Source organism: Beta vulgaris, chromosome 5 (assembly GCF_026745355.1).
Source record: "Beta vulgaris subsp. vulgaris cultivar EL10 chromosome 5, EL10.2, whole genome shotgun sequence".
Taxonomy (NCBI): Eukaryota; Viridiplantae; Streptophyta; class Magnoliopsida; order Caryophyllales; family Amaranthaceae; genus Beta; species Beta vulgaris.
In genome coordinates, this window is record NC_079206.1 from 4,644,864 (window position 1) to 4,667,653 (window position 22,790).

General features: G+C 35.7%; 1 protein-coding gene across 4 annotated transcripts; it reads right to left on the reverse strand.

Moving 5' to 3' along the window:
- Window positions 1-6,983: 6,983 nt before the first annotated feature.
- On the reverse strand, window positions 6,984-17,795 carry LOC104892331 (uncharacterized). 4 transcript variants are annotated; one of them, XM_019249436.3, is made up of 15 exons: window positions 17,383-17,780; window positions 12,545-12,926; window positions 12,350-12,454; window positions 12,186-12,257; window positions 11,231-11,750; window positions 10,881-10,921; window positions 10,711-10,779; window positions 10,531-10,631; window positions 10,167-10,245; window positions 9,985-10,083; window positions 9,824-9,892; window positions 9,614-9,663; window positions 8,288-8,369; window positions 8,081-8,175; window positions 6,984-7,966 (listed from the first exon to the last, which is right to left on the reverse strand). In XM_019249436.3, exons 1-15 carry the CDS (start codon window positions 17,739-17,741, stop codon window positions 7,849-7,851), a joined length of 2,241 nt encoding a protein of 746 aa, XP_019104981.2. In that variant the 5' UTR covers window positions 17,742-17,780; the 3' UTR covers window positions 6,984-7,848. The 4 variants fall into 4 exon arrangements, 3 of the variants coding, with proteins under 3 accessions (XP_019104981.2, XP_010676532.1, XP_048501093.1); XM_010678230.4 differs by lacking the exon at window positions 17,383-17,780 and adding an exon at window positions 14,066-14,483; XM_048645136.1 differs by lacking the exon at window positions 17,383-17,780 and adding an exon at window positions 13,353-14,022.
- Between the last annotated feature and the right edge of the window lie 4,995 nt (window positions 17,796-22,790).

A 22,790-nucleotide genomic window follows, 5' to 3' on the forward strand; every position in this document is an offset into this window, starting at 1 on the left:
TTTCATTATTTTTGAATTAGATTGAATTAGAATATATGTAATTTGATTAAAATATATATACAATATGGTGGAATAATTACTTGGGTTAGGCTGATTCGGTTCATGGATCATACTTGATCGATTTCGTAGGCCTGTTTGGTTGTTTTAATTGCAGGCTTTTGCGGGTTGAAATAAAAAATTGGCCCACGACCCACCCATCAATTTCACAGTTCGAGTTGGGCAAGACCGCGCTTTTGTGGGCTCAGCCCACAAGACCCAAGAGGTGGGATGGGCTAGATGGACCTGCATTGTTAGGCATCTCTACTTCCAACTATCATAATTCTATTTAAGGAAACTAATAATGATTTATAGTCGGATTCATAGAATAGGTCAAAAGTTTTCAAAATAAGGTAGAGTATTACTCTATTTTTTGACTGATAAAAGTAAAAGGAAGTTGAATGGTATGATGGGGAGTTCACTCATGGTACACCCGGGTGTACCATGAGCATGGTACACCCAGGGGTATTTTTGTAATAAATTAGAACTGTATGTGCTCATTTGACACCAAATTTGCTCATATGGACATTTTGCTCATTTAGTAATGAAATTGTTTGCTCATTTTCTTAAATGAGTACAAATGTTTGCTCATTTGTTCATTTTGCTCATTTGGAGAAAATAGTATTGGGTGTACCATGAGCATGGTAAACCTGGTACACCCAGATGTACTATAAATATTCTCTATGATGGGGAGTTGAGCTTGTTGGACATCTGAGTAAGTGATTTTGTGCAATAATTGTCCATAAGAAATTAATTTTACCATGGGATTTTCCAAAAAAAGGAAAAAAAAAAGTATTGGTAATGTTTTATTTTAACACACTACTCCTTATATTACCGATTGATTCTAATATAAAATTTAAGGAGGTTTGTTAATTATTGCCCCAAAATTACTTAAAAGTGTCCCAAATCTATTTTTTCGGACTATTTTACCCTTTATTTTTTTCCACACCATCCCCACCACCACCCTCTACCTCCCCACTGCCACCTGTGACCCTCCACCGCCGTCACCTACCTCCCCCAAACACCACCACCCACCTACGATTGTCGCGAAATTTTTTTAGGCTTGGGCGAACGTCCGCGGTGGACGTTCCACCCATGGCCGGAACGTCGGTGGAACATCCAGGCCAGACGTTCCGGCCATGAGGCGAACATCCACCGCAGACGTTCGCCCAAGCCTAAAAATTTTCGCGAAATTCAATTGATGGTCGAGGGAGAGCGGTCCACTAGTGGTCTTGGTCTCAGGTCATCGGGGGTATTGGACCAGCGTGGCCGTCAAAAGTCCGAGTACATTGCCACAATAGGAGGTGGGCGGCGAGTGAGAAGGAGAGAGAGAACTCAGAGGTTAAGGGCTTGAGAAGGAGAGAGAGATCAGGGGTTATGGGCTTGTCGTGGTAGGAGGTGGGTGGTGGTGACAGTCTGTTAGGAGATGGGTGGTGGTGGTGGTGGTAGTGACAGCCTGGCAGGAGGTGGATGTTTGGCAGGAGGTGGGTGGTGATGATTTAAGAAAAAAAAAGAAAAGGTTATAGAGTTAATTTCAACTATTTTTTGGACGATTTTAAGTAATTATGAGACGATGTATAGAAGTCCAATCTAATTTAATCCAGTATGATCATACTCTCTTTCTTCCCTATTAACTATTTGATCCATTTTATTTCTTTTTTCATGATCAAAATTCAATCCTTAATTTTTTTTGCGAGATATTCAGAGAAAAACATAATCGGAGTTTATCAATGGAGGGTACGCATGGTACTCTAGTGCTACTACTAATATTGTAGCTGTATGCGACCTGTCTGTAACTCTGTATAACTGGTTGCAGCAGGGCCATGCCACACCCCTAACACAAAGCCTACAATGCTAGGATTCAGTACTCTTCCTTCCCTTGGTTACATAAATGACAAAATTTTCGACCTATCAGTTTGGTTGTCATATTCTTTTTACTCTTTTTCCCATAAAGATCATACATCAAAAGTTAAGCATATCTGCATTCTGCGCATCAAAATAGAAAAGAAAATATGAGATAGATGTCTCAACAAGTTCAAGACTTCTTACTTCCACTCCGTGATCCTCTATTTGTCTTTTCTCTTCACTTTAACTTACTTTATGTATATTATATCTGTCATTATTTCGATTTAGACAACACTAATGATGGCCTAATAGGAGTATAGGACTATAGGAAGTATCAAGGTATGGATTCTACACACACATCTAGTAGCGTTCTATCTACTATCTGTTCCCAAAGTCCAGGAAACTGATATACATAGCTCTATTAAAAAGTTTAAAATAGAAATAAAAATTTGTTAAGCATTTATTACCTCAAATAATGTAAAATTTTATCATAAATTCATAAACTGTTTCCATTTTAAGACATGTATGAATGAGTTCACTCATGGTACAGGTGCCAGGAGCATTTTCGTAATTAATCAAAACTTCAGTGGCATTTTCGTAATTTCCGAGGCTTATCATCATCTTCCTCATCAACAACATATTAAGTTAAATTTTCCGACAATAGAGATAAAATTGCCGTCGAAAAAGTTGTCGGTGGTACTGGAGGAGACGCTCAACGGTCAATTCCGACGCCATTTTTGACAAAGACTTATCAATTTGTTGAAGATCCTTCCATTGATGACGTCATTTCATGGAATGATGACGGATCTTCCTTCATCTTTTGGGATCCTACTGTATTTGCTCGCTCATTTTGACAAGGAGAAAAGCATTTGCTTTGCGAAATTCAACGCCGGCGAAGCAGATTTCCACCGGAGATTTGATCTTCTTTCTCGCTGGAATCACGAAATCAAAACTTAGAAATTGAAACTTCAATTCCCAGATATGAGTACTTTGCATTTTGTTCATTTGTTTTGTTTGTTGTTGTTTTATTTGCTCGTTTTCTTCAATTTATTTTTGCTGGTTGTTCGGAGTGAAGACTTGTGAAGTGGAGGAGAAAGAATCAACCACCATTGTTGAGGTGTTTGTTAATGGCGGATTATAATTGTTGTGGGAGGAGAAGAGATAAAGTAGTTTGTTCATGGTGGGGGTGGTGTAGAGCAGTGCTCATTTACATAATTTGTGCTCATTCAAGTTTGCTCATTTCTTAAATGAGTAGAAATGTTTGCTCATTTTCTCATTTTGCTCATTTTGCTCATTTGCTCATTTTGCTCAATTGCTCGTTTGCTCATTTGCTCATTTGCTCATTTTGCTCACTTTGCTCATTTGGAGAAAATAGTCTTGGGTGTACCATGAGCATGGTACACCCAGGTGTACTATAAATATTCTCTGTATTTAATGCTTATATGTAGCCTTAAAAGAAAAAAAGATTTTTTTAAAAGAAAAATAATTTTTATAAAAAAAAAGGGTCATATAAATATCTTATATTTCCTCGTTTTAATTTAGTTATCACACTTTTTAAATCACAAAATCTTGGGTAATTTTTGAAAAGGAAAGAGATAGAGAAATAAAATAAAATGGTCTCATGTGCTAGGAGAGAGATAGAGATAAGGTATTACCCAAAATGAAAGTGTTACAACTAAGGCTATGTTTAGTTCACCTGAAATTTTCTGATCTGAAATTATCTGATCTGATCTGAACTTATTTTTTCTGATCTGATCTGATCTGATCTGAACTTATCTGATCTGATCTGATTACAAGATCTTATCTTTTAGATTTTTCTCAATATAGAAGAAAAAATATAGTCATGTGGGGTCTTGTTTGATTCGTCTCAATGAGTACTTTATTAATATTCAATTATTATAATTTTTACTAATATGTAATGAAAGATATAATGATTTTTAAATATAAGTATAATCTGAACTGAACTGATCTGATCTGATCTGAAATAAGCAAAAATAAGGTGAACTGAACATAGCCTAAATTGAAACTTCCTAGAGAAAGTGTCACAACTAAATTGAAACGGAAAAAGTAAAACATTTTGGTGGTAAGGACCTACCTTATGCCGGTAGCCTAGGTAGACTTTCATCTGCTAATTCCGACATTGACCAATACCTAAATGTCACATTACCTCCAATTAAATCTTTTTAAGGGCTTGTTTGGTTGAAGTTAGGAAATATAACTTCCCATGAATTTGCATTGTCCATGAAATTTTATTTCTTAGATAGTACATTTTTTTTTTTAGGGTTGAACATGAAAAATTCTATTTTCCATGAGAATTTTCACTTACCTAAGGGAGCCCAGGTAAGTTATTTCCTCCATTTTGTAGGAGATAGAACTTCCTAAAAAATTCTATTTCTCATGATTTTGCCAACCAAACAACAATACATGAATCACTTCATAGAAATTCTAATTTCCTATGCATGAGAATTATCCCCTTGCCTATTCTTCTTTGCACCATACAGGGCGCACACAACATGCTTTTTACCTTACACGAGTATCCAAGAAACACTAACAGCTCCAAATAAAAGAAAAGGAACGACTATGATTTTGCTAATATTTCCCAATTTAACCCCACTAAATTTGTTAAAAAAAGAACTAAAAGCATAACTTGACAATTCTAGCTTTCTAAAGATAATAAATGAACCTTATCAGTGGAAAATTTGTTGACTTTTGAAAAGCAAAAATGCCCTCCATGAAGTGCTTATTTTCTTGAATTTTAAAAGTAGTTTGACAACTTCAATGGTCGAAATTAACAATAGAAACATACATTTATCAAAGTCCAACGAAATTTCATTATAGAAGACTAGAAGTAAAACGAGAGGTTAGAAATGACATATGTGATAAACTCCATTGGGTGGAGTAGAGTTTGATCACATACAAAATTAGTAGGGTTCCATCCTAAAATCGATTGGTGATAGATGGACTAACTCACGAATATATATATATTAGTCATTCTCTCTCTAATTCTTTATTATAGGATAAATAGGATAAATATTTTCTAACTCACTTGTGGATTATATTCTTAATTGGCTTTTGACTTTTCAATTTAGTCAAACAACCAAAAAAAGTGTTTGGTTATTGGCTTTTTGGTTGGCTGAAAAGCTGACTTTTAAGCTAAAATGAAAGAGCTGTCTGGAATAGTTTTTTAGATTGACTTTTGGCTTATTGACCCACAAACTCTCTAATAAACAGCCAACAACCACAATTAATGTTGCCAAACACTTTTGCAAACAACTGGCTTAAACAGGCAATTTAAAAAACCAATACATACAGCTAATGCTTCCAGAATTCAGCCAGTCAAACAAGCCAACTAAACCAGCCAAAAATCAACAGCCAACAACCAACCGCCGATTGCCAAACAACCTCTTTATATTATGTCATTTAAAAAATAGCCGATCTTTTTTACTTTTGTGGGCTTAGAACAATGTCCAATCTCTATCGTTTACAACATCACATTGGCCCGCTAATGCAAAGTAATACTACTAGTAGTCTAGTACTATATGGTGTACAGAAAATGAGTGAGAGGTGTACGCACAAGACTAGAATCTTCAAACTAAAATGAGACAAAATGTGTAACAATCAGATGATCTCAATAATCCTAACTAGTAACTACTAACTACACCCACCCTTGCAACCTTTGTTCCCTTACAGCAAATTCTATCTACCTGCCGACGTTTGACCTTGTTTATTAATTTGTTTGTCTCTCTCATATATCATATCATCATATGCTCTTATTTTCCTAGTTGGGATGACAAAGGGAGAAATTATAAAGACAACTACACCATTTCGTAAATGATATTGCTCTAGAAGCTCTTCTCGTAAGAAAGGTCTTTTATGATTTTTTTTCTTACTAGAAAAAAGCATAATAATAAAAGTCACTCAACAATCATACTTAGAGATGACAATTCATTCCTTTAGCTTCGTCTCATGTCGTATTTGATATAGCTTTAAGTCATATTGTATTCAGATCTACTATCGATTTATTTTTTATGATAATGAATAATAATCACTTGAATACTTCAATTTTCAAATCCAATAATCTATTTAGGTTCAGCTCAGATCATAGTTTAAGTCAAAACATAGACTAATAATTATTCAAATTTGAGCCGAGTAGTCCAAATATGGGTAATGAGATACAAATAAATTTTGTCAAGTGTAGTTAACCTTATCGGTAAAAAAGAAAAGTAAACGTTAGCTTTGATTTAAAACCAATTGTATTATTAGTTGGTTCACTAAATATTTTCCTGTACTAGAGGGACCGAAACCATGCAAGTGATGCAACAAGTTGCATGTATAAGGGTCCAAGAGCAACATAATTTACAAAATTACTCCATAATTTACAAAATTACTTGACAAAAATCAATTGTTCATAGTGACACTCATTTATTGAGCACCAAAGTCAAAAGATGGTTCAATCAACTTCTAAAAAGAACCTTCTTTCTGGTGAATGGAGGTGAGAAGTGGACAATTTCTTGCACCCCACTTCGTGTTAATTGATATTACATAAATGCAATAAATTGTTGAAAAAAAAGCAAAAGAAGGCGCTATTTTTATCTGTACTTGTGTGCATAACAGTATCCTATATGCATATTGAAAATAATACTAGTATATACTTCGTTCGTTATTTAATAATTGTAACATATAGGAGTTCGACATTTTTTAATGAGGGCTCGTTTGGTTGAAGTTGGGAAGTATAGTTTCCCATGAATTTGCATTGCTTATGAAATTTTATTTTCTAGGAAGTACATTTTTTTATTTGGTTGAACATGGGAAATTCTATTCCCATGGGAATTTCCACTTACTTAGAGGGGCCTAGGTAAGTTATTTCTTCCATTTTGTAGGAAATATAACTTCCTACGAAGGTTTACTTCCCATGTTTATGCCAACCAAACAACAACACATATATTTACTTCCTAGGAATTCTAATTTCCCATCCATTTAAAGGTTAACCAAACAAGCTCTAAGAAGGTGAGAAAGATAGACAGAGATGAAAAAAAAACCCATGTGATAAAAAGAGAAATAGAGAGAAAACATAATCAAATTTAGTAATGTTGAAATTAATATGAAACTTCCAAATAAAGATTATATTACAATAATAAAAGAGCGGAGGAAGTATATGTATATATGCACATTTGAATAAACATTTTTGCAAGGATACTGACAGCATTTTTTTCTCTAACTGTAGTGAGAGCAGTTACAGCAAAATACACCAAAAACACTTGTATCTTTACAAATTAATGCAATAAATTATTCACTATAAAAGGACTACACTCCATAGTCCAAAAATATACTCCTAATTATTGAAGAAAAAGAAAGAAAGAAAGAAAGAAAGAAAAGAGACCATATAATCTCCTTCGCTAAACTGCTCACTAGATCATACAGCATGAGCTGTTGTATACAAGGCACGGCTCTTTCAGCTGCGAGGATCAGTTCACAGAATTTGCACAACTCACAAACAGCAGTAACGTGGAAGTATTAACCACATTTACCACTACATTTCCACCTCCGGCAGCCAAAACATATCGCAACAAATAACATAATACTCCCTCCATCGCAAATCACAATTCGCGCACATTTGCTTTAGGTACGAAGTTTTTGGAGTATGAAGTGGCTATTTGAAGATATTCATTTGAGAGAGATAAAAGTATGTAGTATAATTGAGAATTATGTGTAAATTTCATTGGGAAAAAAAGAAACAGTTGATGTGATGAGGGATAATGGGTTAAAATCATGATTGAGATGGGGTCCCAACCCATAGTCAGAATTGTTTTAGATACCCCAAAATGGCAAAATATATTTTGAGATGGAGGTAGTAAATTAGTAATGCACCACAACAGTGATAACACAATATACAATGAAGCAGTTTTCAGCTGCATACATTCTCGGACTCCTTTGTCATGTCACTCTTTTGCACTGTGTTCTTGCTTCCTAAAATGGTAACGGTAAGTTTTTTCGTACAGGAGGATGTGCGGCTGCTGGAATACTTTGAAGTATTCCAGTCATTCTCTGGATAAGGTCTTCAAATGAAGGACGCAGTTCCGGTTCGCTGCTTATTGATTATTGCATAACAGCACCGGTGTTCAGTTTTTCTTGTAGTTAGCTTTTTAAACCTATTTTTCTTAGGAAAGCAAGAACATTTGAATAGAGAAGATTGATTTACCTTTGCCAGCATTCATTTATGATGGATGAAATTCTAGGATCAGTGTCTTCTGGTAAGTCTAACCTACTATTCATAAATCCTACTACCGCGACAACCTTTCCAAATAAAAACAAAAATTCTTTAGAAAAACATTTATATGATTGCATTTTGGACTGTTTCAATCTAGTAAAAGACACAGCAAAGGGAACATAAGGAGAAAGAAAGAACCTGCAAAGCATTCAGATTATCCCATGGGATTTTGACAGTTACCAGTTCCCATAGGATGACACCGAAACTGAATACATCTGACCTGTCCAAGAAAGCAGGAAGAAAAACCTTTAGGAAAATTCAGATCAGTGTTCGGCCAAAGAATAAGAGAGAACTCCAGAAGAGCACAGTATATTATTAGTAAATCTCAAAATCTACATCCTATATTGGATCATCAAAATTTCAAAAGAAAGTTCCTAAGATCATTTATCAGTGTTATCAATGCAATTTCATGGACTTATGTTTTAAGGGATTAAAACTTGTATTTGATGGTTGGTTACCATGCATTTCTTCTTGCACTAGTGAACTTTCTTCTTTTTCTATCGAATTTCAGTTCACATATACTATCACAAATTATCTTTTCGAGTTATCAACTCCCAATCAAAGAACCAGTGAGCTTGTGATCCCTATATTGGACAGGAAGCAGGACATTTAGTTTGTGATAGTGTATGTGTTAATGTGTATGTAATGAACTGATATTAGGGGGAGGGTAATTTAAGTATTATCTTGATTAGTAGCTTGGGTAATAAGCTAGGTAGGTTATTAACGGAAATACTCTATATATAGGGGAAATGAGAAAGGGAAAGGGATGCTAAATATCGATGAGTGTTTTTTTAGTGTCTTTTGGGAGAGAGCAAGCCTCTCGAAAGCTTGTATTTATCCTTTTATCATCAGTTTTCCAGAAAATTATCAATCCAACTCTGAGTTAACTTGCTAATCTTGTTCTTAATCAGTCCAAGTTATGCTAGTTCATAACAGTGTATCAGCATATTGCTGGGAAAAGAAAGATGCACAGCTAAAGGAGAACTTTACTACAGGTTTGAACATCTATATATGGGTAGCTAAATCATATACTACCTTTTTTTCTTATTAATCTATATTGTTTGACTTTCATGCTTGAATGCAGAACTTCTATCAATAGTATCTTTAATTATCTACAAGTAAAAGTTTGATAAGTGAAAATATATGTTGAGAGTTGAAAAAATCTAACAAGATCTCAGAAGCATGTTTTTATGTACATCTATATCACCAATGATGGTCAAGCGAAGTATATGCGTTGTGGCAAAGTACAAAGAGTGTAAATTTATTTTTAAAAAAGGGAGTATAACAACCGACAGAAAAAAAAACGATTATGGTGAGTCTAATTCTGTGGACATTAGATAGTAACACAAGCATATACTTCTAGCTTATAAGGCTTAAGGTGACATGCCCACCTTTATGATTTCTATGAAGCGGTGTCATATACACTAATTAAAGGAAAGAAGATTTCAGGCATTACGATCTTACTTTTCATTGGAGCGGTCACTCCGCAGGACTTCTGGTGCCATCCACTGAGGCTGCAAGATGATTATAGAAGAATTAGTAAACTTACAAAACAAGAGGGTGACCTTACCATTAGCAGATATAATTGCACTGAATGCAACTGCCGAGTTCTGTTATACAGTCAATGTTCAGAGTGAACATAGAGCTTGAAATTTGACTTGATGAGTATCTTACAGTTCCTCCTCCAGATTTCGCCGTCAAGAAGGTCGCATTCTTCAACTTTGATAACCCAAAGTCGCCAACCTAATACATGAGCTTTCGTGTGAGCCGCCCTTCAATATTTAGATGCTTAACTGAAAGAAGAAGAAATGAGCTTTTTAACCAGCAATAGTTACCTTCACGTTCCAGTTCTTGTCAACAAGCAAGTTTGATGATTTCAAGTCCCGGTGAACTATAGGAGGATTTCTGCGATGTAAATAATTCATACCCCTAGCCTGCAGACAAGGAAAAAAAAATGAGAGACATGCCTTCGGAGCAGCAATGATATTTTAATGTTTATATCTGAACAAAGTCATACAACATCAAGAGCCATCTTCAAACGCCGCTTGAGATCCAACACCTGATTGCTCCTGTGAAGTATCTTGAAGAGACTTCCCCTGTGATATTAACAAGTTCAAATATAAGTAGCATGTCTCTTGCATCTTTTACAGCATCGGAATCATGAACGTAATAGTAAGGGAATGACAACTTGAACTCTTGAAGCTGTGGGAACATATTTACAGATTTTATCATATATCTTTCCCCCAAGCAATATCATTTGTTTGGCCAAAGCATATAAGCTATATCTTAAGATATGATTCATGATAGGAAACAGGCAAAAGTTGGATGTCAGGGAAACGGAAAGAAAAAGAAAGCCGCGTCATCTAACATTTCAGTATTACCTTGGAAGAAACTCGGTGACAATTGCAAGCCGTTCCTGTGAGTAACATGCTCCCATGAAGAGCAAGACATTTGGATGCCTCAATTTCCTCATTATACCAATCTGCAGAGTGCAGTGTGTTACATTTATAACTCGTTTCCTCTAATGGTTCTGGAAAGGTTGAAATCATTGCAAACCTCACCTCCTTTTTGTAATCCAGTAGGGTCCCCTCACTGTAATCTTTCCCAAAATAAACTTTGATAGCAACATCCTGTGTGATGGACGAAATAATTAAGTTCCTATTCATGGAAGTACCCTTATTTTTTTCTACTAGACCAACAGCTTGAGACTCTAAATTGAACTAGAACTTACCGATCCATTCCAAAGTCCATGATATACAGCAGCAAAAGAACCTATAGAGCAGAAATGCAAGTAAATACTAATGTGAAAGTTAGGCTTTGTTCTTTTGGACTGAATTAATAAAGATTCAGTTTAATTCAGTTCAGTTCAGATCAGATCAGTTAGTTAGTTTCCTCACACAGTTTTCATTCATTTCAACTCGCTTCAGTTCAGTTTAGTTCAGTTCAGTTTATTTCATTTCAAACAAATTCATTTCAGTTCAGTTCATGCTTATTAGCAATGACACTCTTCACGTTTACAGTACCATCAACGACATAAATGGGTGGTACAACATATATAATATGATGATATGATCCAGTTACCTTGACCAATATTCTCACCCAACTGTAGGTCCTCCCACTGAATATCAGAATCAACCATTGAACTCGACTCACTATCACCTTTGCTTGACGAGCTACCAGCACTTCCAGAAAAGTTCTCCCCTGAACTAGGAGAAGTTTTAGCTCCTACTAGTCGTTCGGAAGCATCTTCCCTTTCTGCAGCCTTAGGCTCTTCCACCTCAGGGTTTGCATCCTTATCATTCATATGCAAGCCGAATACGGGCAAGATCTTTGGTAGTATAGGCTCCTTAAAATGTTCATAAAACACTCCAAGTGAAGGAACCTTTTCTAAATCATAGGACTTCCTATTTTCATTCACATGTGCACTTTTACCAGGAAGTGGGAAATGTCGGACATCACCAATATAATTATTAGATGTAATATCTTTTGAGTTTCTGGCAGAGCATTGTTGCCCGATGCCATTCTGTACAGGGCCATCATCACTTGTTTGAACATTGTTGCCATCGCTCTTCTTTCGGAATTTTGCCAAAAACTTTGCTGCCTGGGTTCATTTTCAGCACAAGCTACTGATTAGAATACTCATAGTACCTAGGTGAAATGCTAAATCGTACTCAAACATTATTATCTGGGCTGTAGCAAATTATAGCCCATTTCATCACAACCTGTTTAATATGTCAAACTACCCATTTCATCACACAGGACATACACAAACAAACTTCTTTGTCAAAGTCAAACATAGAGGAGGCAATCGTCCAAGCATAGGTAATGTTTTACCAGAGCACAAAGGCCAAGGGATCAGAATCATTTTCACAATAGTGCACCTACTAGATAGCCCCAACGTTCACATTAAATTAATAGAAGTTAACATAGTTATCCAACTCAGACATTCGACGGGAAAATATTCATAAATTTTGAAGGCTACATGTAGACACAAATCTTCTCAATCTAATGGCAAATCAAAAGAATAGATAAATACCACTTTTGCAGGTTGAGCCATCATAGACTCCTCTGCATGAGAGCCTTTACCTTGACTATCATTCTTAGCTAGCTGCAAGTAAGAAACACAACTGAAACCTTCAAAAAAACTGAAAGACCATCCAACATCATCATATCTAATGTTGAAGGGATAAATAAGCATACGTCAATTTTCTGCTTAATTTGAACCACATCTTCAGCATCCAAAACATATGCATCTTCGTCCCTGGAAGTGTCATCTCTGCGTATGCGTCCTAGGACCTTCGACGCCTGATCAGTCACACCATCACTCTTTCAGCAACTGGAACAGGAAGAATCAAGAAATAATGGAAGAGATATGTTACAGTAACATATAAGCACCAGATCGGAAATAGAAGAAGCCATCTGTGGCTTTGATGCAATCTGTGGCCTTTGTTGCCACTGAATCTTTTTCATGTTATCCTGTGGTTCCCTAGGTTGATTTGCTTTCATGTTTTTATGAAGCTCCGCAGCACTTGAAACAGTGATAACACCAACAAGCTCATCATCCTCATATAACGGACTATGAGTCACTAGCGCCATTAAAGTCTCACCAGACCTCTTCTTAAAAGGGAACTGACCTGACCAAGATTGGCCAAAGTGCAGCTTTTCCCAGATGGGCTCCATGTACGGCAAATATTCTTCTTCAATAAGAAGGTCCCAGAAACATTGCCCTGTTGCTTCATAGTCCTTCCATCCATAAAGCTTCTCTGCAGCACGGTTCCTGTAACACAATTGCGCACCTCTATATGACACATTTTTGAAAGCATCAAACTTTTCATATTAGCATTCATGAACAAAAAATCTGGGAAGTGAAATAGTTGACGAAATTCAGCAACTGTAATACTTAGTAATTAATATAAACACATATAAGCATCTTCACTTGGATTAGATAAGTCAGTGTCCCAGCTCCAAGAACATCAAATAGCAAGTTTTTACATTGTGGTCGGGATGTGAAATAGCAAATACTCAAAAATGTAATAAACTCCAATTAGTAATAACTGGCAATCCTCTTCTCTGCAAAAGTTTTCTCCAAAACCTTATGTTCCAAAATCCGAAATCATATTGCAACGTCAAGCCTTATGATGACCATGTCTTGGTAACCGAAAAATTGAAACTACAGAAAGGTATGCCAGATAGGTTCAGGTACCAAATTTCCATTCAATTCCGCCTTGTTTGGTTGAGCTTTTTGGGAACCTGGAAATGGATTCAGTAATCTGAATCCATTTCTCCTTGTTTGGTTGAGTAGTAGGTTAACCATTACCCTTACTTGAGGATAACCCAAACCCCCCAAAATGTTACCCTCTAAATTAGAAGAGTAACAAAATCATTTCCATTCACTTACAATTGATTCCTTTTCATTGTTGAACCAAACACCCAATAAACGAAACGATTATCGTTACCATTTCTCTCCTCTACTCGATTTCATTCCCTTACCATTTCTCTATTTGAATCAAACGCCCCCTCAACCTTAACCCTTGCAGAAACACAATCACTATGTAATTACCATATAACTAACTTCGAACAAGATTTTTCACTCTACTAAAGAACACCAGCTAACATACTAGACAAAATTGGAAGGAAATCACCGACTTAGAAATTCTCAGAACAAGTACTTAGTTCAGTATCTCTCCACAAATAGACATTACCCAAATCTCATACACTTCCCAAATTACAAAAATTTAAAAACCATATACTATATCCAAAACAATCCACATTCTATTACTACCCAACTATAATATATATATCCACAGATTTTATTATTACCTAACTGTTGTATTGCCATCACCAAATAACCCAGAAAACCCATTTTTTTTAAAAAAAAAGACATGAACTTGAAAAGGGTGAAGAAAATCCATATACCAGAAAATGATCTCTCGAGAAGAAGGTGAAGTCACGTGCACAGCATGATCCATAGACTGAAGCACGTGACTGTAGGGATTACCATTCCTGAAGTTACCGGGAAATGACGTCACCTGAACTCGGTCAGCACGAGTGAGTTGGTTTAACCGTGCTCTAAGACTCGCTTGACTCACCTCTAACTCGGCACATTTTTTGACCAAAACTCGGAGATTTGATGAGTCGTCGGAACCCATTTATCGAATATTCTCTCTCCTCGCCGGAGATAATTGCCGGTGATCGTGGAAAAATTTGGGAAATTGTGCGCATAATGACCTCTTCGCATTGGATTGCTTTCCAGTTTGCGACTTTTTTTTGGTTAAATTTAGTTTTCGATAATAAATTATACTAGTAGAATTTTCGTTAGGTGAACAGTGAAATAATTTTAAACTATGGTGTTAATTTTTTTTCTGTTACGTGTAGTTGCACGTAGTAATGTATTAATTAATTAAAGGGGAAAGTGAAAAGGGGCCGCCACCTTGCACGTGATGGCCGGAAGAAGCAAGCAAATGAGTACAGAGTACTCCCTCTGTTTTTTTTATTGTTCTCACTTAGAATTTTTTTTCAATTTTTTTTTCATTTAAAAGAAAAAATATAGTTATGTGAGGACGTCTTAGAGAGCACTCATGGTACACCCGGGTGTACCATGAGCATGGTACATCCAGGTATTTTTGTAATAAATTAGAACCTCAGGGGCACGTTTGTAATTTCGCATACTCTCTTTCCTGTTGCTCTTCTGCGTGCTTTCACTGCCATTTTTTCCGGCGACGCTGTCGGACCTGCCGCTGCTCATTTCCGACGGGGTGTGCGACAACGACTGACCGTTTGTTCGTCATTTTTGTCGTCGTTGTTGTTTCAAGGCTCATTTCTCTCAATTCTTTCTCTCTCTTCTTTCTCGCCGGAAACATAGAAATCAAAACTTCCACGATCTGAAATTCGCGAGATGATGATGATGAGGCGACTGAAATTCCATGATTTGAAAGTCGATAGATCTGAAATTCGCGAAACAAAAAGAAACGAGTTGAAATTCGTCGATTTGTTTAATTTCTCAATGTTCATTTGTGTTGTTCTTGTTGTTTTGCTCATTGTTGTTCATTTTTTCAATTGATTTGCTGTTGTTCTGTTCTTGTTGTTTCAATAGTTCTCTCTCTCCTCCTTCCTTCCAAACATAACAATGACAAAGTTTCCAGATCTAAAATTTGCGGAAAAAAAAAAATCCCAGAACTGAAATTGAGGAAGAAGATGATGAGCAAATGACCATGTTGGCTCGTTTGGGTAAAAGTGTGCTCATTTTCTTAAATGAGTAAAAATGCTTACTCATTTTGCTCACTTGCTCATTTTACTCATTTCCTCATTTTACTCATTTGCTCATTTGCTCATTTTGTTCGTTTGCTCATTTTGCTTATTTGCTGAAAATAACCTTGGGTGTACCATGCTCATGGTACACCCAGGTCTATTATAAAGATTCTCGAGATCAAAGCATGTACATGGCTCTCCAACTAGCTGTCCATTCTCTCTCATTTATTGTCTATCTCTCTCTTTAAGCTACACTCATTAACTCTAACCATCTAACTAAAAATACCCATGCTCGGCTAAGGGTATGTTCTCTTCAACATAAAACAGCTGAACTGAACTGAACTCAGCTGAATAGAAGTTGTAATCATTACAACCTACACAACATATATTGGGTGTACATTAATTAGTATGCACCGGGTTTATACGAGTTTTAACATTCTATTAAAACAAGCATCTATAAATATAACCATGCATCACATGTTGGAGGATATTTACCTATCCTTTTAGTTTTATTTGTTTAATTTTGTCATTTTCTTTCACTCCTTGAAATAAATCGATACAATAATAAATTAAGATATAAAACCCAAGATAAACAAATGTCATACTACTATATGTAATCTCCTTTCCTCCACACATGTACTCTCCTCTCCTCCACACAATCGATACTGCCACAATAAAACTTGAACCCATGACCTCTCATTTGATATGCTAACGTACTAACCAAAGACACTACAATGCTCATGTTGATTTTTGTGGGGGGGGAAAAATAATTTAAAAACATATATTTCTATTTTTGAAGATTTTAAATGTACATCAATGGGACGTATGATCCGGAATAAAAACTAGTTAGTAATATAAATAATATAAAAACAAAGATGTTATAATTAATAAAACAACGGTAGTATGAATGTATGATACATGTGATCATTCTTACGAAGTAAACTTCAGTCTTCACCAAAGCTTAAAGAATATCCCCTATTCTAGTTGACCTCACTCGCCGCACATCTCATTCATCTAGACGTCACATTGTTACTATTACATAAGATAGATCACCTAAATGGAGTGGATTTTATTTTTATTTTGATATTTTTGGTTTCTTTCCCTCATAAGAAGGTAAGGTAAGAGTTTGTTCTTTTCAACATAAAACAACTTAATTGAGTTGAACTGAAATGAACTGAATTAAATTGAAATTAATTAAATTATAACTAATTGAAGCTAAAATGAACTAATTGTAACTAAATCGAGTCGAATAGGTTGCAACTGAACTAACCTGAATTTTAACTGAATTGAACTGAAAATAAATTAGGGAGAATAAACCTTAAGTATACTTTTTAGAAAACCTCTGTGGCAATTTGCAAAGCCATAAACGACACAAATTATGTTGAGGTTAGTGTTTTATACTCCCTCTATCTCCTCAATCCTCTCCACAACCACCCCATCTCTCCTCAAGACCTCAACCCACCTCCAACCACCTCTTCTCTCTTTTCAACCACAAAGGCCATCGAAAGTTCCAAGAAGAAAAAAGGACGCCGGAGGATTGAGGTGTATATGATTAGTGGATGATTAGTCAAGCTTTTCATTTGAGTAAATTGCATAATCTTTCTTATATATGGTCCCATATGTTTTCTCTAAAGTCCTTGCTCTGTGTGCACTTATCTCTATTCCACTCAAAGAGAAACGGAGGAAGTATATCAACTCCAAATCTAAAAAGGAAGTACTCTAATCAATAGATTCTCCAAATAACCAAAAAAACTTTAACACGAGTATTTTTAAAAAGTTAATTTACACGGAAAAAAGATACATTTATTTGTCCCACACAGTGTGGTTATTTAATGTTATTAATTTAATATCTAAAAATCTTAACAATTTCGTAACATTTTAGAGCTAGCATTTAAGATACCAATTTAAAGAGATATTACTATAGTACTAAATTCCTAATTTGTCAGATAGATGCCAATAACAACTCGAGAAAAAAGAGTACTGACCAGAAAATGATCTCGCCAGTGGAAAATGTGCTAACATGGAGAGCATGGCCAAGCCAGTGCAACACACTAGCGTAGGCATTACTAAAGTTGCCTTGAAAGGTACGTGTAGGTCCCCAACCCCAATTCCACAATCCTTTCTTGAGTGTGTTAACTGTGTTTTCACCACCTTTCCTGCTGCTCCTCAGCTCCTCAGCCAACTCATCGAGTTGTGCTTTAAGACTTGCGAAACTAGCTTCCAATTTCGAGCACCGCCTCGCTAGAGCGCGGTGCCAGCTCGGCTCGTTCCAGCTCGACTCTTGCAACTCGGACCTATTAATTCTTCCTCCTCTTTCATTCCTGCTATAATCGAAGGGTCTCATTTTTTTGATATAGACACGGGCACACGGTAGTAGACTAGTGTGGTAGTAAGTAGTAACTACTTTCCCGTCAAAAAAAAAAAAAAAAATAGTAACTACTTAATTCAACGACTTCAAAATTTGGCTATCCACAAAAGTTGTACTACTATATTATAGTAAAGCTCTCACCTCGGGAAACTAATTATTCATGGAATCATGGGAATTATGAAACTTTTTCTTAAAGATGAGTTATGTACTTCTAGAATTTGTAGGAAGCATCGCTAAGAATAAGGAGAATATTTCACCTCCATAATATTATAGTGATGATTGATTTTGTCACAACTCACATGTATATTAGACGGTTTACACCAATATAATTACTGCTGCATAGATTATGCGATTAAAATCGAAGAATTTTTACGGAACAGAGGTATTATGTGACAGTTTGAGATGTCACCAGTGTGTAGTTACCAGCTGTCATAGACCGGCATAGAAGAGCAAACCATAGGAGGGTTTGTGTTGAAACAGGTGAAAATTGTGGCTGAGAAGAACTGCTGCTTTCAGTTTCGGCCTTCTGTTTTGTTGCTTTTTATTATTATTTTACTTTTCAACATTTTCCAAAATCGATTGTATACGACTTGTGTGTCACTTTTTGTTATCGGTTGATTATTTATATATTTTATTTTTTGAATTTTTAAAGATGCGTCGTAATAACATTAACAACCAATGAAACAAAGTGACATATAAGCGGTATGTAACGCCCCGACCTCTAATCATCGTGGTTAAGTTAATTAATCGATTATTAGCAGCGGAACCTAGATAGTCGGCGCGTTACCGCCGTACTTTCCATAAGGAAAATACAAGGCAACATAAAATCATAAACTTAAACATTTATAACATGAAGCATAATATAGATCCAACATTAGTCTTGATTAATAGAAGCTTAGTTACTAATCAGAGTTTTGACATAAACTTAAATTAAAACCATGAGAGTCTAGATAATCTAGATATTAATTAAATCCTCACTGCTACGCCATCCCGTTATCACCATCGGTACCTAAAACATAAAACAAAACGTCGTGAGCCGAGGCTCAGTAACATACTACTCTAACATCGTAAATTCATTTCACATCATTTTAGTTAAAAACAGGAAGGAGAGAATAAGTAAAACATTTCACAAATATATCATAGTAGGTTACATTATCTTCTTTATCATGTTCATCATCATATATCTTTTACTTTGGTAACTTGGCAATTGTCGCATATCACATATCACATATCACATATAGGGACGTCTCCCTAAACACATATTGCCCGAAAGGCGGCCACAAATGGATGACACTCTCGGTGTCCACATATTGCCAAAAAGGCGGTCACATCATAGGTGACATTTTCTATGCCCACATACTTGCCAAGAACCATCTTTCACTTTACCTTATCATGTTTCAAATATCATAATTATATTACATCATAAGAATCATAATCATGGAACATTATTAAAACCATAACATTATCGTACTCATATTTTCATAAACATCGAAGTCATTTCATTTCATCAAAAATCATCATATTCATAAAACCTTTCATATCCCACAATCCATACATCAACAACATAGTGCGAAAAACCATAAAACATCATTCGAAAGCGATTGTGGGTGTTAGCAATAGACGTTACCTGAATTCCTGCTTAATAACCTTGATAGCCGGGGGAGGCTTGTAATATCCTTTATCTTCCTTAATCTATTCAAGAATAATTTTATTAATGAACGTTTTGTTATTTAGCTTTTAAGCCTAAATATTGGTTAGCGCTTATTAAGGTCATAACGGTTATTATAACGTTGTAAAGGTCTCCTTAAAGGCCATTATTTCTTAATCGTTAATAACTTTTTAATTAATTAAGGTGACTCTTTAACAATGAATTAATGAAATAACTCATTTAGCTATACCTTTAGAATTATCGAAACATTGAAGTTATATTACTACATATTATGTATAACATTTCGAAAGCATAACATTATTCTAGTTCATAGTTAATAGCTAATTAGTTGTTTATTAATAAATTAATTAAGTTTAAAGTTATAATAGATCCATTAACATTATTTTTAATATTATTTAGTCATTTAAAATTAACGAGTCAAGTAACTCATTATTATAAGTGAATTTAAGGATTAGTGAAGTACTCATAACTTAAACTCAATTATAACAACAAGCTTAATGAATTATTTTTAATTAGTTTTAAACAACTCAACTAGTTTAGAAATCATGAATTATAACCCAATAATAGATTTTAGTAAATAAGTTGGGTGGTTTAGTAAAACTAACTAAATCAGCCCACTAAAGCTCAATATATTAAAGCAACAAGATTAACTTAAATGATTTAACTAAGTAAGTTCAGATTATAAGCCCAACATTATACTTAACTTGATTAATTAAACTAACATAGCTTAATGAAATACTAAATCAGTTTTAGTTTAACTCAATTTGGCCCATCTAATATAAGTAGTTTAGCTAAAACAATAAAAGTCAGATTTGAACCCCATTTAGTGAACATGCAACACTTAAATTGGGTTGGTCTAACTAATATAAATCAGTCCATAAGTATAACTTAGTAAGTCCATGAACAAGTTCAACTACATCTAAGTCCAACAACAAGGATTCAGTTTTAAGTTACTTAGTTTAGGTTCTAATTGAACTATTCTTGGCCCAAAACTATTATCATTAACAAAAGGAATTTAGACTTGGGCTTGGTTTTGATAAATCAGAAATAAAAGGGAGATGAGCATCACCTCTGCTACTAGGAGCAGGGAAGACGAAAATTCCGGCAGGGATGGGACGTCGGCTCCGGTGGACGGAGAGCAGCAGAAATCTCCGGCGGTGGTATCCGGTGGTTCGGCGAGCGCGGCCCGTCGGCGGTGCTGCGCGTGCAGCAGCGTCGCGCGAAGAGAAGAGGAGCGAGAGAGTGCGAAGGGGAGAGAGAGAGAATGTGAGGGTGCTGGCGCGGCGGTCTCCGGCGAGTGACGTGCGAGGCGGCCGGCGAGCGATGACGAGGTGAGGGCGGGACTGATCGCGGCACAGGTGGCGCGCGCGGTGGCCGCGGTGGTCGGTTGAGTGGGGTCCGAAACAGAGGAGAGAGATTATGGATTTGGGGTTTTCTCTTTTCTTTTCTTTTAGTTACAATTTTCCGGCGATTATTGACTGAATTTCAGATAAGAGGGAGAAGAGATGATGAAGGTTGTTGTTGTGTTCTTGATGTTGAACTTCCATGGCTATTTATAATGGAAATTTGAGAGTTAAAATCAGTGGTTGGGAGGAGGATGGTGAAGTAAGTAATCTGATTTTGTTAACTTGAAGAAGCAATTGTGAGGATTGGTAATAGATTTGACTGAAGAAGAAGAAGAGAGTGATGTTTGCATGAGTGCCAAATGGCCATGAAAAGGTGAGGAAGAAGGCAAATTAAATGGGGGAATTGACCATGGCTTCTCTTTTTCTTTTGCCCTTTTTGTTTCCCAACCAAAAATCAGAAAATTTTCCACACTAACACCTTCAAACGTGGCTTGATGACATTTTGGGTGAAATGTTAACATCTTGTACTTTAAGTGAATTATCAACTTTATTAGCCTTCTTGTTTAACTCATAAAATTGTAAATTATAAATTATCGTCATAATTTAAGTTAGTAAATTTTTATGTTAAAATTATATAATCATTTTATTATACGTTGCTTAAGTAGTGGAACGAATAAAATAAAATATATTCTAACTACATTATTATTCACTTAAATATGTTTAAGATTTTTAGGATATTACACGGTACACCATTTATGAGATAAAACTTCTGAAACTAACATTAAAATAGAAAGTGTTGGTTGTCGTAAGTTCTTTATGCATCGGTATATATACTCTATGCCTCTATGGGTAACACAATCTACGAGAATCACCAAATTTAGCACTAAGTGAAAGTAAAATGTTTGGGTTAAATTTAGTCAGTTAGAGGATAATTTGGGAATTTACAAGCCCAAACATGATTTTATCTTAAAATCAATTGGTCTAGTGATTAACCCCTTACCTGAACCTGACCCATTTAACTTTCAGGTCGGGTTCAGGTCGACCCATTTAACTAATCGGGTTGAAAATCTCAACCCAAACCCGCTAATTTCGGGTCGGGTTCGGGTCGGGTTGTCGGGTTGGGTCGACTTTTGCCAGGCCTAATTTCCGTAACTGTAGCACCACCCCCTATTTATCTCAAAAATCACACCGGAAAATTGAATTACGTTTCATCTTGCAAAAAGAAAATTAAGTTTGTGATTTTTTTTTTTTTGCAAAAAATACTTTAAAAGTTTTATTTATTTTTTTTCGCAAAATTGAATTTCTAAAAAGTTATTTTTGGCAAATTTTTCTAGCCTTTTATATAAATTGAGTGTAAGAGTTCATTTGACCAGTTAATTGTACTTGTAATTTGTAAACCAGTTACCACAAGGTGATGTCGAGTTTCGAGTTTATTCTCACCAATTTTATACTTGTATCAGTGTATGACTTTCTTTTGTTGTTTCCAAATAAAGTAGCTATTAATTAAAAGATAAAAATCAGGAGAGAATCGGGAAGGAAATTTGTAGTCTAGTTACTAATAGAGGATTGTTAAACATCGCCCATAAAGTACTTAAAATCGCCCAAAATATATTCTTATAGACCAATCTACCCTTTCCTCTTTTCTACACTACCCACCACCCCCCCCACCACCAACCTACTGTCATTTCACCTTCTCCGCTTCTCCCCACCACCCCACCACCACCTAACTCCCACTACCACCGTAGACCTCCACGCATCGCCTAACGTCCTCCACCACAGCCACCACCGCGTCGATTTTTTTTATACTGACAAACGTCCGACAAAAACGTTATTCATTCCTCGCGTTACGACATCACTCACAATGCAAAATAATTGACAAAATTTGGCAAGAAAAGGGAGAAATACCTCATCGTCTTCAAGAAGCTTCATGATCGAATGATCCACTGCACACAACTGAACATTCAATTCAAAACTTCTGCAAAATTGACAATTATAACAAAAACATATTAA

Excerpts from the sequence above, each read along its gene's own strand:
- LOC104892331 (XM_019249436.3), bottom strand. The coding sequence starts at position 17,741 with ATGAGACCCTTCGATTATAGCAGGAATGAAAGAGGAGGAAGAATTAAT. Across the intron at positions 10,084-10,166 it reads TGAAGATGGCTCTTGATGTT|GCTAGGGGTATGAATTATTT; the intron begins GTATGACTTTGT and ends CCTTGTCTGCAG. Across the intron at positions 9,893-9,984 it reads ACAAGAACTGGAACGTGAAG|GTTGGCGACTTTGGGTTATC; the intron begins GTAACTATTGCT and ends CTCATGTATTAG.